This window comes from Oryctolagus cuniculus, chromosome 5 (assembly GCF_964237555.1).
Source record: "Oryctolagus cuniculus chromosome 5, mOryCun1.1, whole genome shotgun sequence".
NCBI lineage: Eukaryota > Metazoa > Chordata > Mammalia > Lagomorpha > Leporidae > Oryctolagus > Oryctolagus cuniculus.
The window spans coordinates 162,642,692-162,662,286 of record NC_091436.1 but is presented as its reverse complement, the minus strand read 5'-3'; the positions used below and the strand labels follow the sequence as shown (position 1 = coordinate 162,662,286).

At 54.5% G+C, this 19,595-nt stretch overlaps 1 protein-coding gene across 1 annotated transcript in view; it reads right to left on the bottom strand.

The window, feature by feature from the left end:
* TXNDC5 (thioredoxin domain containing 5) overlaps positions 1-13,130 on the bottom strand; it is a 30,041-nt gene extending 16,911 nt beyond the window's left edge. The window contains exons 1-3 of the mRNA XM_070074436.1: positions 12,839-13,130; positions 7,849-7,998; positions 2,743-2,857 (exon numbers count right to left, since the gene is read on the bottom strand). Coding sequence (XP_069930537.1) covers positions 2,743-2,857; positions 7,849-7,998; positions 12,839-13,071 — 498 coding nt within the window. The 5' untranslated portion in view covers positions 13,072-13,130. The remainder of the gene's footprint in view (positions 1-2,742; positions 2,858-7,848; positions 7,999-12,838) is intronic.
* Positions 13,131-19,595: the final 6,465 nt, after the last annotated feature.

Sequence of the window (19,595 nt, the reverse complement as noted above, 5' to 3'; positions counted from 1 at the left end):
AACCGTGTATGCAAAAAAGTACAGAAGCAAACATGGAAATACAAAATTTGGGGTAAAGTATGAGAAACAGATTTTCTTTCTCTAGGTTTATTATTGCCATAACATGAAGGGTGTAAAAAAAAATCTCTAAATTTACCTTGTATGGACATACAGAAAGTATGTGTGAAGTTACTTGGGTAAAACTTTTTTTTTGACAGGCAGAGTGGACAGTGAGAGAGAGAGACAGAGAGAAAGGTCTTCCTTTGCCATTGGTTCACCCTCCAATGGCCACCGTGGCCAGCGCGCTGCGGCCGGCGCACCGCACGGATCCGATGGCAGGAGCCAGGTGCTTCTCCTGGTCTCCCATGGGGTGCAGGACCCAAGCACTTGGGCCATCCTCCACTGCACTCCCGGGCCACAGCAGAGAGCTGGCCTGGAAGAGGGGCAACCGAGACAGAACCCGGAGCCCCGACCGGGACTAGAACACGGTATGCCGGTGCCGCAAGGCGGAAGATTAGCCTAGTGAGCCGCGGCGCCGGCCGGGTATAACTCTTAAAGGAAGTTTTCACTGCAAATTGAGAAGAATTTCTGGTTTGTAGACCGAAGATTTAAAATCTGAAATGCTCCACAATCACGAATTTTGTGAGCACTGACGTGATGACACAGGGAGAAAATGTGACACTAGATTTCACACAACCACAGGGCGCATAAAACCCAGTGTGCCTTAAAGTCACCTCTAAATCTACCTTTGAAACTCTGGAATTGAAGCATGAATGAATTCTGTGTCTAACCTGGGTCCCATCGGCAAGCTACCTCGTTATATCCTCGCAAGTGCTCCCAAATGAGAAAAAACATCCGAAGTCTGAAACAGGTGCAGTCCCTAGCGTTTTGGATGAGGGAAGCCCCACCCATGTGCAGTGTGCACACTTGAACTTTCCGCGGTCAGCAGCACCGTCATGGTCACTGTTTCTGGAAACCCCCCAAGGCCCCGACTGCTCGGAGACGCAGCCACCTGGAGTGTGGGTGACTGGCTCAGTGGCAGTGACGGCCCTGCCTCCCGCACCCGGAGGACACGGGCCGCCCCTTCAGGTGGGTGCTGAGCCCAGACCCATCCCTCAGTCCTTCCCAGCCTCCACTCGGGGCTGCTGTTCCCCTACAGGGAAGCTGACCCCCAAAACGAAGTCTTTCTCCCATCCTGCTACTGGCTGCTGGATAAGCCAGCACCTTCAGTGAAAAACGTTAGAATACAGCGCATGGGAGGCTGTTCACTCCCCTCTGCTTCCCCCCGTCCCGCACCCCTCCCTGCACAGGAGAACATCTTCACAACGGGCGCCGAGGTTTAAATCTGTGTGAAAGCTGCACCTGCTCACCCGGCTTCCTTCTCATGAATGAGATGCAAATTTCCTCTCTCCGAGGTCTGTGGCTTTCCCTGCTACCCAAAATTAGATGTCTCTGGTCAGCGCTTGTTCACGTCCTTCACCACCCAGCCCGAGAGAGAGTTGCCGGCTGCGTAACAGCTGCTGCGGCTGCGCGAGCCCAAGGACCACCTTCCAATCAGTAGGTGACCCCCGACACAGCCACGTAGCGGTCTCAGTTAACTGCTGACACTGTAATTCCATGCATGGACTTCAGGCGCCCGTACGGTTACACTGAAACAGACAGCGGGGTGAGCGCTGGCCACTGTTCCAGTCCTACGGACACAAGTCTAACCGAGCCTCTGCGCCCACAGGGACGCACAGTGAGTGGCTAAGTCACCAGGGCTGCAACCAAACGAGCACTCCCCCTGCGTCAACTCGGGAAGGCAAGGACTGCAGCCTGGGGACCGCAGAGGGGACAAACGAGGGTAACAAAACCCCGGGAACTCCTCAAGCTCCTCTCTACTTTCGTGAATGTTTGAATGTTTCTGTAACAAAAAGCTTTTCTTAAAAAGTTAACTTTAGGGGCCAGTGCTGTGGCACAGGGAGCTAAGCCTCTGCCTGTGGTGCCAGTATCCCATTTGGGCGCCGGTTCAAGTTCCGGCTGCTCCACTTCCGATCCAGCTCTCTACTATGTCCTGGGAAAGAAGTGGAAAATGACCCAAGTGGTTGGCCCCCAGCACCTGCAGGGGAGACCCAGGAGAAGCTCCTGGCTTCGGATCTGCCCAGCTCCAGCTGTTGCAGCCATCTGGGGAGTGAACCAGCATATGAAGGACCTTTCTCTGTCTCTCCCTCTCTCTGTAACTCTACCTCTCAAAGAAATAAAATCTTAGAAAAAAGACAAAGAACCACAGGTACACCTACTAAGATAAGTTAACTTTACTGGCATCCCATATTAGAGTAGCAGTTCAAGTCCCAGCTGCTCCACTTCCGATCCAGCTCCCTGCTAGTGCACCTGGGAAAGCAGCAGGAGATGGCCCAAGTGCTTGGGTCCCTGCACCCACGTGGGAGACTTGGATGGAGTTCCAGGCTCCTGCCTTGAGCCTGGCCTGGCCCCGACTGTGGAGGCCGTTTGGGGAAGTGAACCAGCAGATGAAGATCAATCAATCAATCTCTTCTCTCTCCCTGCGACCGCCCATCTCTCCCTCCCTGCATCTCTCTTTCAAATAAATAAATCTTTTCTGAAGGTTAACTTTCCCTTATAGCATCAATGGACTCTAGAAGTGGACAAAACTGCTTTACAAGGCAGCCTTACTTGCTGAGGCTGGCTGACCTCTGCCCAGTGCCACCCAACCCCCACAAAGGCAGCAGGAGGGCAGGGGCAGGGGGCCAGGGGCACGGCACTCACCGCGCTCACCGCGGGCTCGTCCTTCAGCGTCTGCAGCATCCAGTTCTCCAGGCTCTGGAAGTCCCGAGGACCTTGGTACTTCACGGCTTCTTGGCCAGGCTTAAAGAACTTCAGGCTGAGGAGAACCACCACAGATCAGACTGAGCCAAACTCCCAAGCACTTCCATTGCTCCCAGTCCAGGGTGTGGTCTCTTCGGGGAGCAAACTCAGCTGGGGAGGGCGTGGGGAAGGGGCCGTGCAAGGGCGGCAGCCTACAGCCAGCTCCCACTGTCCCATTAAAACCTGGGCTTACTACAGAAATGTTCTCAGGGGTTCTGCATTCATGTCATCCTAAACTTTCAGAAGCTTCTGATTTTATCCAAGGAATGTAAAAGCGAGGTGAAAACATCCAGCCTCCTGCTTTGAGTTTAACCCCAAGCTGCAGGTGTTCCAGGCTCACCTGCAGGAGCCCCAGGCATTTGCCTGCGGGGTGTGCGACCATCCCCAGGCTTCAGCAGAGGGAGCTGGGGTGAGGGTGTGTGTGTGTTCAAATTCAGACTGCAAGGCGTTTCCAGGCTCCCTTGGCTGGTACTTGACTGCCTACCCAGATATTCGGAGAACCCGAGTTCCCTACTGTAGAACATCTTCAGCGCTGGTGCTGTTCTCTCACACTCTCCTTTCTTTCTGAACAGAGGCTACGGGAGCAGCTCCTTTAAACGGTGAGCAAAAGACACCACCGCGGGGAGGAAACCAGCACTTCCGGTTCCTGGGTCACTCCGCCAGTAATAGAAAAAGAGGCTCCTTAACTGCGTGCAAGGGGCAAGGAACTGGGGGAGAAAATGAGGCTACGGACAGAAGAAAAAACAAATTCAGGGCAGCAACTGCCGGCAAACCCTACCCACCTAAGGTCTCCACCCTCTGCCATGACCAATGTGTAGAATCGGAATCGTAAAAAAGGCACCGAGCCAGAACTGGAGGTCTGCACGGCGCCTAGGTTCAGGCAGCTGTAAGGTGGATGCCCAAGACTCGGGTGGGTTTCGACCCACAGATTTCCACAGAGTGCTGTTCTGGAGTCTGGAGCTCCGAGATCCAGCTGCTGGCGAATGCAGCATCTGGTGAGGGCCTTCTGGTTTGTTGATGGGGCTTCCCAGCTACAGCCTCACATGGCCAAAGGGGCAAGAGAGCTCTCTGTGGCCGCTCTGTAAGGACACCAGTGCCAGCCATGGGAGCTCCACCCCCGTGACCCCAGCAACTCCCAAAAGCCCACCATCACTTCGGGATTTAGGATTTCGACCCAGGAATTTTGGAGCACAGCAACCTTCAGGCTACAACAAATAGCTAGCTCTCCTTAAAATGAGGCCACCCAGCCACGGCTAGACCAGGCACTTACATTAAAACGGGCAGACTGGCCTTATGCAGGACCTAAGGCCATACACTGCCCACCCTCGCTCACCGTCCACCATGGGGCCTAGGGTCTCTGGCTGTGGGACCCAGGCCCACAGGGAAACAGAGGGCCTACTCTGCCATCCCAGTCCCCTCCCTCCCTCCCTGCCAGTGCTTCCCCACCCTCCCAAAGTCTTCAGGGCAGGAAAGAGAAAGGATCAGGGTTTGTCAGATTTACTTCTTACTCTTCTGAAGCTAAAAATACACCAAGATTGGGGCTGGCATTTGGCAGGGAGATAAAGATACCACTTGGGATGCTGGTATCTCCTATCCAAGGACCTGGATTCAAGTCCCGGCTCTGCTCCCAATTCTAATTTCCTGTTAATGCACTTGGGAGGCAGTAGGTGATGGCCCCATTACCTGGGGCCGTGCCACCCACGGGGGAAGACCCAGATTGAGCTATGGCTCCTGGCTTTGGCCTGCCTCAGCCCAAGATGTTGCTGACATCTGGGGAGTAAACCAGTCGATGGAAGAGGCTGTCTCTCAGCCTTTCAAAAAAGTAAAATAAACACTTAAAATAATAAGAAAAAAGCAGCCGTGGCCAATCATTTTAAAACAATACAGTAAAGGCAAGGGTTTGGCACAGGGGCTTAGTCAATGCCTGAGTTGCATGCATCCCTTATCAAAGTGCCTTGGTTCAAGTCCCAGCTCCTCTACTTCTGATCCAGTTCCCTGCTGGTGCATACCCTGAGAGGCAACAGGTGACGGCTCAAGAACTTGGGTCTCTGCCACCCACAGGGAGACTTCAATTGAATTCCTGACTTCAGCTTGGCCCAGCTCTGGCTGTTGCAGCCAATGAAAGACCTCTCTTCTCTCTGCCTTTCAAATATAATGAAAATAAATAAATAAGATCTATCTAGCCTGTGATTTTTCTAACTTGGTATGTGCTGACAAAACAAAAAATAAATTAAAAAAAAAAATCTCTCCTGGGACTGGCGTTGTACTTTAGTGGCTAAAGACGCCACCAGCAATGCCAGTACCCCATATGGATGCTGGTTCATGTCCAGCTCCCTTCTAATGGCCTAAGAAAGCAGCAGAAGATGGCCCAAGTGCTGGGCCCTGGCCACACACATAGGAGACCCAGAAGAAGCTCCTGGCTCCTGGTTTTGGCCTGGCCCGGGGCTAGCTATTGCAGCCATCTAGGGAGTGAACCAATGGATGAATGATCTCTCTTTCTCTAATTCTTTCAAAATAAATAAATATTAAAAAAAAAATCTCTGGCCGGCGCCATGGCTCAATAGGCTAATCCTCCATCTGTGGTGCCAGCACCCCGGGTTCTAGTCCCGGTCAGGGCGCTGGATTCTGTCCCAGTTGCTCCTCTTCCAGTCTAGCTCTCTGCTGAGGCCAGGGAAGGCAGTGGAGGATGGCCCAGGTGCTTGGGCGCCTGCACCCGCCTGGGAGACCAGGAGGAAGCACCTGGCTCCTGGCTTCACATCGGCACAGCGCGCCGGCCGTGGCGGCCATTTGGGGGATGAACCAACAGAAGGAAGACCTTTCTCTCTCTAACTCTGCCTTTAAAAAAAAAAACACACACACACACACACACACACACAACTCTCCTTATTGTGCTGAAGATCTTTCTAACCTGCCCCAACTCAGACCTTCTTCCTTAATTAAGTTCATGGAGCACAAGGATGGAGCTGGAGCTTCCATTTCAGACCTTCCAGTAGAAGGGACACCCGACTTCAGTTCTCACTGTGGATGGAGGTGGAAGACGCGATGGAGACTGGGCCAAGGAACCCAGGTCCAAAGCACAGCCTGACTTCCCCGCCATCACCAAGCCTCCCCGTGGGCATCTGTGCACTGCGATTTCTCTTTCAGGGAGCCCAGGGCAAGGAAAGTCCCCAGTGGGCGCCACTCTGGACGGCTGCACGATGAGGCTCTACCACTATGGAAAATAACGGGTGACACTTCAAAAACTTAATGGGGAAGAAAGCTCCTATCTGACTTCCTCCCCGAGATGCCCCGGGGCAGCCCTGGGCCAGGCTGGGGTCGGTTTTAGAGGAAGTAAAAGCTCCCCCAGGCAACCTGTGCAGGCTCCGACGTGACACAGCTCACGGCCTCCTGCATTCCAGGCTTGGAGGACCCCCCTCGCCCTCGCCCCCGGCCACATTCACGCTGGTGTGAGCTCATATCCATGCTTTTCACCAACATGAAACCAGTGCTTGTCTCACTCAGGGAGACCAGATCTGCTAGAGAGAGCTTTTTGAGTCTGTGAACGCATCTATGGAACACCCGAAGTTGCAGCCAAATGGTGCTTTGAGCGGGTCCGGTGCAGTGCTCCGTGGCTTGCACAGCCTCACAGTCCCAGAGAGCTACTTATGAGTGGCCAGACACCAGCACCACGCCACCTGTGCTGACCCCCTGCACCTTCAAGTAAGAGGCTCCCAGCAGCAAAGCAGCACCCTCGTCCCCCTTCACCGGCTTCTCTGGGATGCTCGGTAGCCGAGCAGAGTTCACGTCAAAGGCAATGCCATGGAGCACGAGGCAGCGAATGCCTTTAGTAGGTGCGGACAGTAGGGACCTTCCCCTTGATCTAATTTGATGTGACACTGGGATTATGATACTTAGATTAGCAAGCGGCCACCGAATGGAAACGCCAAACGTGTACCCTGACATTTACTGGGTGTGCTTTTCAGTCTTGTGCTTGCACACAGATGGTTCCATCTAACCCCATAACAACATGGGGGGGGGGGGGATGGGCACCATCACCACCTGACTTACACACAGGTGACATGACGCAGCCAGAGCTGCACAGGAAGTCGCTGGTAGTGTTGGGACCCCACTGTGGCTGCGATGTTCAGCCCAGAGTTCCCCCCACTGCCTCTCAGGTCTTCAGATGGCTGCTGATTTTAGACACTTCATCGACGGCCCGCTATTAGTCAAGTAATGAATTACACAGACGTGGCTTCACTACTCAACTGTGACAAGTGTTTAGAGTGTCATGGGGGCCAACTTTTGGAAACAGCATCCTTACTTCTTCAGAAAACCACTTCCCCATCCCAGGTCTGCCGCTGGCCCCAGGGGGGGTACCGTCTTCCTCTGAGACCATGGCTCCCTGCCCCCACGACTGTTCCTGGAATGAATGTTCTAGCCCAGTCTGCCCACAGGAACACAGGTGCTGAGCTGCAAAGTTAACCAACCTGAAAGGAGGTGCAGGAGAAATGGACCCCCCCAGCCCTGGGCTGGGTCTCAGGAGCTCACCCCAGCCTTTTCATTCATCCCTTCTTTGGAAGAACAGGTCATTTTTGGTTTCTGCTTCTTATAACCAAAAAACAAAATAGGCCTTGATGTCCAGGGGCAAGCAGGATCACTGATCAGAACTGTACTCCGGCATGTCACCTCCCTTCCCTGTGCCAGTCACACGGAAAACAACTCGAGGTGACAGAGTCTGTGCACATCATGGAAGACAGATGGGACATGGGCCCCGGCAGGATCTCAGGGAGCCCCATGACCATCCTGTAGACACTCCCCCTTACAAACAGGAAAACCCGACACTGATCAATTCACACTTTTTCCAAAGAGGACACAAGGGGCATCTATAACAGACGTGCAATAAACAGAGCCGTCCCCCAACAACAGAAATGCCAGAACGACAAAGCAAGCTGTTTAACCTGGGGCTTCCTTCTGCAGCCAGCAGGTGGGGAACCACCCGGGAGGCGCGCACCCTCCCTCCCCACTTACGTGGGGTATCCTCGCACCCCCTGGGCGGAGCACACATCTGAGCTGGCCGTGCAGTCCACTTTGGCCACGTACACCTTGGCGTCTTCCATGCTGTTGTACTTGTCTCCCAGGTCATTCCAAGTTGGCTGCAGCCGCTGGCAGTGCCCACACCTGTAATGAGGGGAGAGAAACAGGACGCTGAGTGCCTGGGGCCTGCGTGTCTGAGCACGCCAGCCCTCCACCCTGGGGTCATGGGCACTGGTCCTTTCGTTACATGGCAGCAGATGGAAAGCTCACCATGGCTGCAGGACCCCACTCCCTGCTGAAGCCCCTCCAGAGAACTGCCGCAGAGCGAGAACGGAGCAGGTGCTGTTCTGGGTCTTCCCTGATCTGGCCTCTGCTGACCTCCCACATTTGACTGCTGTATCAGAGCCCACCACAGCATGTGCCCCTCTTCCCCTGCTGTCTCCCCCTGAGTGTTCCCATGGTGTTTGTAGCTTTCCTGAAAGGCCACAAACTGGCGTGCCTCCGGGACTCTGAACACACGCTCTCTCCCTCTGACATGAAATTCTACCTAATTCCTAGCTTGGATGTCACCTCCCCCAGAAAGGCTTCCCTGACTCCCCAGCTGCTTGGGTCCAGCCTCTCCCCCCCTCTCTGGAAAGCTCCTTGCTCTCCAAGTATGGCAGTAGCTTCGCACTTCTTGCTATAATTGCTCCTTTATTTGTCACAAGCTGGTCACATAACCAGATAGCCACAAACACGAGGCGACCTCAGAGTTCAGTCACTACTGCATTTTCTCTAATGAGAAGCTATGGCTCCCCAAACTGAAACAACCGAATGTCTACTTGTAACAATCACTGTGTAAATTCGGTTACATCGTAGATATTTTCAAATCACCTATCAGTTACAATAACGCTAGTTAGTTGGGGTATGGTGTCCTGCCACTCTTCATGGGGGCACCAGCGCCTTCCTCTGCTAGGGCTACCCCGAGTCATCCGGCAGGAGCCTCTCACTTGGGCCCAGCTGTCTGCAGTGCCACATTCGAATTCCCTAGGAGACAACACTGGAAACTTTACTGCACTCTTCAAACGCAGTCACACAGCACTATGAGACATGGGTTCTTTCTCACTTATCTGCAAGTGCACATTCATGTCGACAAGGTCACTACTCGCTGCACTGCCTCTTAAAGTGATCTATATCTAAAAAATGCTTGTTTGCCAGAACATCCAATACATATAATGGTGAGTTCTTCCCCAAAATAATATTTCAATAAAATCTGCACTAACAACCCTCTGCCTCTTCTCTTTTCTGACAAATGATCTCAGAAATAAGCATCCAGGGGTTGGCAATGTGGTACAGCAGGTCAAGCTGCTCCCATCTGCAACACTGGCACCCCATATGAGAACTGAGTTCGAGTCCCGGCTGCTCCATTTCTAATCCAGCTCCTTGCCCATGTGCTAGGAAGGCAGCAGAGGATGGCCCAAGTGCTTGGGCCCCTGCCACCCACATGGGAGGCCCGGACAGAATTTCTGGCTTCTGGCTTGAGGCTGGCCCAGCCCCGGCTATTGCAGCCATCTGAGGATTGAATCAGCTAACTGAAGATCTTTCTCTCCTTCTCTCTGTAACTCTGCAGAGTTGGAAAAAAAAAAAAAAGAAAGAAAGAAGGTATCTAAAGATGGTGCTGAGAGAGTTTAAGTTAATATGTTTTTCCTGAGTAGCACTTTCTTGGTGAGCTAAGAGAATCTGCTTCATATGAGAGTGAAATAAAATGATTCCCTCTTTTTTGGAAGTTAACAATGAAGGAAAGCCCAGTGCTGTATTTAGGTATATTTGGCGTGAATGCCAAGGAGACAAGTATTGTCATTTTCACCAATGTATTCCCAGGAGCTAGCCAACTCTTAGCAAAATGAATGAAAAACAGCACAGTAAAACTGCACGTGTGGGTTTAACTTCTGAAGATTCAACAAAGTGAGTCTGGCAAAAGGGAGGGGGTGCAGAGAGAAAGGTAAGGAAAAAGTCGCCAAGTTCCACAGAATTCCAAAGCACGCAGACAACGGGATATGCGAATTCCTTGTCCCTTTGCTGGCCTGAGATCCAGCAAACTGCTTAGAAAGCGAGCGTCTTACCACATGATCTGTGATGCTGTCATGTATAGACACGACCTTGATGGCAGGTACACCTGACGCTGAACCAAAGACGCCATGGTCTGTGCTAATGCTGGACTAGGAGGACTTACTTAGTGACCACGGGCTGGCCTGCACCAAGGCCTAAGACTCTGGGGCAGTTTGGTTAGAAATGCTCATTTTGGAAGCAGAACTCCTCTGAAACACTGCTAAAACTGACACAAGACTAGACGAAGAACAAGAATAACAAGTCAGTTCACTGGGCACTAAAACCAAACGGGCCACCTCAGCCAGCACCAAGTTGAGCACGGCCCTCCCCCGGGGATGGCTGTGACAGATCTGCAGGTGCCAGCTAGTCAGTGCTTCTGGTGCGGGGCCCTTGTCGCCACAGCAGCCACAGCACGCACTCTGTGAGAGCCAGCTGCATTCAGGAGGTAGGCCTGTGGCCAAGAAACAGAGCAAAGACACCTGGTCCTAACCTTGACCTCTCTGCCAACCAGGTTCAGAGTGACCCACAAACTGGCCAGAGAAACTGTGACCTGATGTTGGCCCCAAATCTCCAGCAGCAGGACAACCTCATGCCTGCCAAGTTCAGAATCCACAGGTCAATGTTTTCATTACATGGTGTCCCTGCCCCCTTCCACAGTAGCCAAGACTGGAAAGAGGTGCCAAGTGGGGACGGTTCACAGCGGATTCCATCTAAGCCCCGAACTGCTCTGAAAAAGTTCACCTTCTTCACTCCAGCATGGGAGCCCACACATCTCTTTTTAAATATGTAGACAGTTAAGAAGCAAACAAATAAAAATTGAGTTGCACAGCGCCAGCGTTGTGGCGTAGTGGGTTAAGCCACCATCTCTGAAGCCAGCAGCCCTCATGGGCACCCATTTGTGTCCCAGGTGCTCCACTTACAATCCTGCTCCCTGCTAGTCCACCTGGGAAAGCAACGGAAGATGGCCCAGGGACTTGGACCCGGTCAAGCACGTGGGAGATCTGGATGAAGCTCCTGCCTTCAGCCTGGACCAGCCTGGCCATCGGAGCCATCAGTGGAGTGAACCTGCAGATGGAAGATCTCTGTCTCTCCCTCTAACTCTGCCTTGCAAATAAACAACCTTAAAAAAAAAAAAATTAAGGAGCCAGTGCTGTGGCGTAGCAGGTAAAGCCACCATCAAACAAATTTATATTTAAATTCCATGTTCTGGGGCTCGTGCTGCAGGGAAATGGGTAAAGCCGCTGCCTGCAGTGCCGGCATCCCATATGGGCACCAGTTTGAGTCCTGGCTGCTCCACTTCCAATCCACCTTTCTGCTGTGGCCTGGGAAAGCAGTGGAGGATGGCCCAAGTCCTTGGGCCCCTATACCCACGTGGGAGACCCGGGAGAAGCTCCTGGCTCCTGACCTGCACAGCTCTGGTCATTGCAGCCAGCTGGGGAGTGAACCAGCGGATGGAAGACCTCTCTCTCTCTCTTTCTGTCTCTCTGCCTCTCTGTAACTCTTCCTTTCAAATAAATAAGTAAATCTTTTTTAAAAATTTAGTTACTTTTTCTAAGAGCATCCACCTAAACATCTGTAAGCTACATACAATGAAAAAGACACGAAACACCCAGTGCCCAGACTGGCCAGGGCACTCGCAGTCCAGGCTAGCTGGTGTTTATTGCACAGACCTCACAATTAAACACCACCATGGGCACCACCGGCCCTTCCTACATCTCCACATCACCTCTTCTTTAGAAAGAGAGGAAACCCATAGGCTCATTCTGCCTATACTGGCTCCAGTGAGGTGTATCCCTGGAACGCTTAGCACGGAGTGACTACTAATGACTGTTATGCTAGAAACACTGCCTCCATCACTACTCAGTGGGTGCCAGAGACCTTGAAGCACAACGTCTTCCCCAGATACACTGTCCATAAGCGATGCCTACGATTCGGAGCAGCCCCAAACTTCACCTCGGCTCCCAGAGAGCGGAGACGCTGCAACAGCTAGAATCTAGAGTGCACAGAGACGTCTACCCCACGTTAACAGGCACAGTTGTCCCAACAGGCCAGTTTCTCAGTGCCTCTTCTCTCTTCCTCCCTACACCTTCCTCCCCAGTGAACCTCTCCGAGCTCCTGGGAGGAACACTGAATTCTGCAGCAAGCAAGCAGGCAGGCGCCAGGCCATCCCCAAGTCTCTCTGCTCAGACGCACGAGAACGCGCCGGCCTCGGGACAGGGACACGCGGGCCCGGCAGGACGGCGGCCGTGGGCAATGCCCGGGGTGGGGGCTCCCGGGGCACCGCGAGGCCCACACTGCAGCCCCAGGCTGAGAAGCCGGGATCACCCGGAGCCGCCGCCGCCTCCTCTCCCTCTTCCCCAGTGGGGACGGTGGGCTCCGGTCTGGGGACCCCTACTCTCTCCTCTGCATGGCACAGCCCCCCCACCCCGACAAAACACGCTCCAAGTGGGAACCACACTTTCGAGAGTTCCTGTTCTCAGTTAAACCAAAGGCGCACGGCCGATCTCCGTGGCCGGCGGGAGGGACCCTCCTGGCGGGCCGGCCGGCGCAGAAGTTTGGGGCGCAGGGCTGGCCGGGTGACAGCTGGGCTCCAGCGGCCCTGCGGGGGCACAGAGGAGCGGGGGAGCGCGGCCGAGGACGGCCTTTCCCGGCTCTCCCCTCGGGGACCGCCCCCTCCTCCCAACGCCACGTCAGCGGCCGGCGCCGGCCCGCGGAGCCCACGCCCCCCGGGCTCCCGGAGCCCACGCACCCGCGGCCGGGAGTCCCGAGCCCACGGCATTCATGCAACCCGCCCCCCACCCCAAGCCAGGACCCGCGCGGGGCCCACGCGCCCCACTCCCGCCGGCCCGGGCCGCTGGGGCGCGCGGGGCAGGGGCCAGGCCGCGTGGCCCGTTACCAGGGCGCGAAGAACATGACGAAGTGCGCGGCGCTCTGGATCCCGTGCGTGAACATGTCCGCCGTGTACAGGTGCTTGGAGTGCGGGTCCTCCCGGGGCCCGGCGTCGGCCGCCGGCTCCTGGGCCCGGGCGCCCCAGTGCCCGCCGCCGCCATGGCCCAGCAGCAGCAGCGGCAGCAGGAGCGCAGCAGCGGGGGCCGGAGGCGGGAGGAGGCGTCCTGGGCGCGCGGGCATCGCGGCGGGGCTGGGCGCGCTCTCGCCGCGGCGGCCGGTGCCCTCGCCGGCGCCCGCCTCCTGCCGCCCGCCCCGCGCCCCGCCCCGGGGAGGCCGCGCCCCTTCCTCGCCCCGCCCGCGCCGCCGCCGCCGCGCGCGCCCGCCGCCGGACTGGGGTCTGAGTCCGCGCGCCCCCGAGCGTCCTGGTGGCTGGGGAAGGGGCGAAGGGCCCGGGCCTCCAGCAGTTCCCGGGACTGTGGTGGGGGGGTTCCCCGCGCCTCCCCAAGCCCAGGCCGCTTACCGGTCTTTGCACCGTGGGCACAGGGCAGGTCGGCCTTGGGTTCCCCTCCGCACGCGCAGCGACCCCGGGCTGTCTGCAGAGTGTAAGAAGTTGGGCCGACCTGGGTAGGGCTTGCACCTGCGTGACTCAGAGTCCTGGCCAGACCTGCTAATCCGTGATTCTGGGCCTGGGCTCCGAGGTTTGAGCCGCTTCCCTGGAATCCCTGCGCTGCCCTAACCTGTTGGGGACCTGTGGCAAGTAGGGAGGAGGCCAAAGCAGCCAGATCCTTGCGGGACCGGCGGGCACCCCGTTCATCAAGGGAATTGCCACACCCCAACTCCCGGCTGAGCGCGCCCCTGTGGAGGGAGCAGCTGAGAGGCAGCCCCTGGGCTGGAGGCCTCACAACACACACCTGTACATGCTCCTTATCACAGGTGCTAATCGGAGCTTCAGCCCTGCCCTGGGGATCTGCAGGTGAATTATAGGAGATCACTGGGCGGCGTCCTGGTTCCTGCTTGGTCCCTGAATATCCTCAACCCAGCAAACCCCAGGTACCTGGGGTTGAGTCACCTGTAGGTTTGAACTTTTCTCCGTGGTTTGCCAAATCCCTCAATTTCCCTCCAGACCTTATCCTTCTGACCCCTTAAGCTTGAAGCGCTTGTGTCCCCATATTCAAACCCACGGCATAACCAGCATCCGCCACTTCTTCCCACCATCTTGTGTTCACACCTTGGCCAGACCACAAGCATCTCCTTCATTCACACGGCTGGAGCATCAGTCTGCCCACAGCCTGCCTTTGGCCATGACAGTTCTGGGCTACAACTTGAACCAGGACCCAACCCCTGCCACACTGGCTTGGCCTGTGTACAGGGTAAAAGGTAAACTCCTGGTTCTGCCATTCAAGGCCCTCTGTGGAGTGGCTTCCTCTCCCCCCACCCCCTTCCCCGTGTGTCCCTGGGAAACTCTTCACTAAAACCCAGGAAAGTGGCCAGTGCTCCAGAATATGGCCCCTACAGATTCCCAGGTCCTCATTCCTACAGCCTCTGATGGCCACTTTCTATGGCAAGAAAAAAGAGACTTTATAATTAAATGATGGGTCTTGAGATGGGGAGATTCTCCTTGGTTATCTGGGCCCTTGGTTACAAGTGTCCCTGTAAGAGAGAGGCAGAGGGAAACGTGACCACAGAGAGGGAGGTGACATGACACCAGCAGAGACCTTGGAAGATGGCAGGAGGGAGCAGGGCCAGGAATGCAGCTCCAGAAACTACAAGGGGGTAAGAATGGGCTCTTCCCAGAGCCTCGGGGGGGACCTTCGGCTTCTGAGAGCTTGACTTGAGTCCGCTGGAACTGCTTCTGGACTCCGACCTCCAGAACTCTAAGAGGATTGCTTGTGTATTGTTTGAAGCAGCCACCGGAATCTCACATGTGCCCCAGCCCCACATTCACCTGCCGAAGGGCTTTCCCCCTGCAGCATCCTGTCTTGGGCTTGTGCAAGAATCTCCCATCACTGCCTCCTGCTGGGAGGCAGGATCTACAAACCAATCTACAAACATGCTTTAGTGCCTCCCAGTCAGCTATCCCCATTTGTAGCAAAACTGTCTCGCTAAGAATTAGCTACATTTTGCTTCCGTTCACTCTTCAGCCTATGCCACTGCGGCTCGCAGACCTACCCCACTCTGAAGCTAATCTCAAAGTCACCCAGGAGGTCCATGGTCGGGAGTCAGGTGAGCACTTTGCTCCTTGATGAGGCTTCCCGGCAGCACTGCGGCAAGTGGCACTGGTCCCATCTCAATCTGCTGTCCTTTCTTTTTAAAGATCTATTCAAAAGACAATGTTAGGGGGAGAGAGAGCGGGAGAAGGAGAGAGAGATTCCATTAACGGGTTCATCCCCCAAATGCCTGCAGCACCTGGGGCTGGGCCAGGCTGAGGCTAGGATCCTGGACTCCATCTGGGTCTCTCACGTGGGTGGCAGCGGCCCAAGCCCCTGGGCCAACTGCTGCTGCTTTCCCGGGTGCACTAAGGAGCTGAATGAATTGGAAACGGAGCATCTGATGGAGGCAGTATACAGGGTAAAATGGATCAGATTTGTGAGCTGGAAGACCACGCCTTCACCACGACCCTGTGTGACCTCACCCCCCTACCTGACCCCACCTATATGCCCACCTGCCAATCGGGCTACATAACCACTCCCCTTTGGAAGTGGATTAAAGACTTGAAGCACGGTGGGCCTGATCCTGTTTTTTCCTCCCTGCGCTTGATCCCCTTGCTGCCCCACGCCTTCAGGGCGCATGGCCTTTGGGCCACCCACCCCATGCTTTCTGGCTTGCATGTTCCTCCACATGGCTGGCTCCTGGCTCCTGGCTCCTGGCTCCTGGCTCCTGGCGCTCAGTATGAATCTAGAATTCCCTTTCTCTTTTAGATAGAGCCCTGGATCTCCTATGCATTTCTCTCACTAAATAAAAAGCTTAAAACTTATGCTGCCTGGTTTATGTGCCAGTATTCAGAATTCTCTGAATTCATGGCAAGAACCCACATGGCTTATTAATTTCTGATATATTAATAAGCAAATGGGTAACACATCTAGGACTTCAACCAGCACCCATATGGGATGCTGGCACTGCAGGTGGCAGCCTAACCCACTGCACCACAGCTCCAGCCTTTAGATCTGCTGTCCTGTCTTTTTTTTTTTTTTAATTTGACAGGTAGAGTTATAGACAGAGAGAGACAGAGACAGAGAGAAATGTCTTCCTTCCGTTGGTTCACTCCCCAAATAGCCGCTACAGCCTGTGCTGCGCCGATCCGAAGCCAGGAGCCAGGTGCTTCCTCCTGGTTTCCCATGCTGGTGTAGGGGCCCAAGCACTTGGGCCATCCTCCACTGCCCTCCCGGGCCACAGCAGAGAGCTGGACTGGAAGAGAAGCAACTGGGACTAGAACCAGCACCTATATGGGATGCCAGCACCGCATGTGGAGGATTAACCAAGTGAGCCACGGCGCCAGCCCCCTGTCTGCTTCTTTGAATTGCCTCCTTCTTCAACCTGTTGTTCCTCAGGCTCCTAGATGAACCTGTGGATGTTAGTTTCTCAGGACTTAGCCTCCAGCCCTCGTTTCTCCTTCAACACTCACTCCCTAGGGTGCTCTCACTCAGCCTGGCTCGAGACACCATCTATGTCCTGATGAGGCCAAGAATATCTAATAGCAGACGGCACCTCTCTGAGTTCTCCCTTCTTACTGCATGCCTCCTCTTGTCGTCTTGCAGGCACAGCCAAAACCAAACTTGGAACTCCTGTAGCCATCTGCTACCCTGTCTCTCCACCTCGGAAGTGCTGCTTCCTTGGTGTTGGCCCAAGCTGGAACCCTGGGTCGCAAACGTCCTCCTCCCTTTTCCTCACTGCAGTACCTCACCCCCTACCCCATCTCCCACCCCCAACCCACAAGTCCATCGTTCCCATTCCTGACACATCACAGTGGTCTCACTCCTCCCCGCACTGCTCTTCCACTTCTCATCCTGACTGTGGTTTCCACCCCGCTCCCTGCAACCCACCCTTTAGGCCACAGCTGGGATGGAATCAGCTCTGTCACTGGCTTCCTTTTCACGTGCAATAAAATTCCAGGTGCTTACACTGCGCTTCCAAGGTCTTGATGGAAGGCACAATTTCATCTCACACCACTCTGCTCCGTGCTAGATCCTAGCTATTAGGGATGATCCTAAACACCACCCAGGCCAGCCCTCCCCTCAGGCATTCGCACTTGCAGGGTCCTGTGCTTGTTCCCTCCCTTGTCTTCTGTAGTGACCTCAGGGCATCCCCTTGGGGACACCTTTCCCAGGCACCTCTCTGTAGCAGCCCCAATCTGTCTGCTGACTTCTCTTCATCCCTGCACAGTGGAGTTTCTGCACGGCTCTTTTCAAAATCTGATGCCACTTGGGGCAGATGTATGTATTTACTCGTGCTGTGGGTTAGATACGGCTTGTCCCCCAAAGGTTCATGTGCTGAGCGCGTGGTCCCCAACACAACAGCACTGAGTGGTGGTGGAACATTTTAGAGATGGGGCCAAATGAGAAGTAGTTAGATCGCGGGACACCACCCTTCGAAGGGATTAATGCACCTTTTCTGGAAGTGGGTTAGGTCTCACAGGACTGGATTAGTTAGCACGGAGCTCTGGCTCTCGCTTCCTCTCTGGCCACGTGACCTCCGTCTCTTGTCCACGTCCCTGCTGAGTGATGCCATCTTCCAGACGGTGATGCAGCAGGAGGCCCTCACCAGGTGTGGCTGCCCTGTCTTCTGCCTCCAGAACTGTGAGATAAACAAATCTCATTATAACGTACCTAGTCTTGGGTATTTTTAAAAATATTTATTTATTTATTTTGAAAGTCAGAGGTACAGAGAAAGAAGGAGAGATGCAAAAAGAGAGAGAGAGAGAGAGAGAGAGAGAGAGAGAGAGAGAGAGAGAGATCTCCCACCCACTGGTTCACTCCCTGGATGGTCACAATAGCCAGCACTGGGCCAGACCAAAGCCAGGAGCCAGGAGTTTCTTCTGGGTCTCCCACATGGGTGCAGGGGCCCAAGGACTTGGTCCATCTTCCACTGCTTTTCCCAGGCCACCAATAGGGAGCTGGATCAGAAGTGGGGCAGCCGGGACATGAACTGGCACCCATAAGGGGGGGCCAGCATCTCAGGTGGCTTTACCTGCTATGCCACAGCACCAGTCCCCAGTCGGGTATTTTGTGATAGCCACTCTAGACAAACTGAGGCAATCCGTCCTCTGGCTCTCATCTCCCATGAAGGCCAGACACCACCTCCAGACTCCCCTCCACCAGAACCTGTGCCTGACAGGTGGTAGACAATTGAGTGTTAGACGAAGGAACTCACCTTTCTACCCATGTCTCTTTCCCAGGCTCCATGGACACCAAATGACTCCCTCTTCCCAGACACACCTGGAGCAGCTCCCTTTGCCTGGAAGGACCTCACAGTTTCCGTGGGCCGATCACCTCACTGCCTTTCCTGCATGACCATCCTGCCCCCGGGTCCACACCCAGCAGCTCAGCATCTTGGCTCTCTCCTCTTCCTCCCAACTCCCAGCTCTCCTGCAGGACTGACATGTCCCTTCCTGCGGTAGCATCTCCCAGTGGGTCTGCTTAGAGAGCCTGGCTTCTGATCAGAGAAGCCCAAAAATAGAGGAACAACTTAACTTTCACAACAATGAAATAAATGCAACTTTTCTAGGAAAGAATTCTGCTGCCCAGCAGGAGTTAATCCCCCCTATACTAAACTGTGATAACATCTGCTTGTCCCTCATACCCCCAAGCAGGGCAGTCATTGTTTGCTTTGTACCTTTTTCGGGTAGGGCCAGACTTCTCCCCTACACTTGGGAGCTCCTTGGGCTGAGAGATGTGAACACGGTGTCTGGTGCACAGCAGGTACTCAATATGTGTTTATTGAAAGTGTTAAACCAAGGAACAGACGAGAAGTCTCATTTGTCTACTTTCACAGCATGGATTCCTTGAAAGAGGCTTCCCAAAATCACAGCCCGAGCACGCAAGGCAGTAGGTATGGGGGTCCACATTCTCACTGCTAACAAATGAGTGTGGCTGCATGGCTGCTGTGGCTTGACTCTTTGTCCCCAAGAACTCAGGCATTCAGTCCCCAGAGTCTCCTGTTAGTGGTAGAAACTAAATCTAATTCTGGGGTTCAGAGGTGAGGCTCTTTGGGAAGCAACCGGATAAGGTTATTAGGGTAGGGCCCCTATCACTGACTCCTGGTGACATCTGTGAAACCACAGAGACACAAACAGCTGCACCCGCTCTCTGTCCCTGGCCACATGGTGCTCTGTGCTGCCTCGGGGCTCGGACAGCAAGAATGTCATCACTACAGGCTGAGCCAGGAGTGCCTGCCTGATCCTGGATTATGAACCTCGTTAATCAAGGGCCAAAATAAACTTCTTTCCTTTATAACACTGCCTGCCTCAGGTATTTTGTTATAGTAATGAAAACCCGACTCCTATCACTGCCTTTTTACAACTTGCACATCTATAGCCTTCAAGGAATTGCACTCTTGTCTGACAGCAGCCTGAATGCTCGCTGGCTACCACTCTTTGTCAGGCTGTCCTCATCCCAGACAGCACCATGAGGACGGAAGGGGGAGTTGCCTGGGACTGGGACAAACGACAGCTTTCGTTTTCCACTGTGTGAGAGGAATGCAAACTCCCAGGTGCTGTCACCTTGGGAGGAGGACCCAACAGAACATTCAGAAACCAACATGCTACGGTT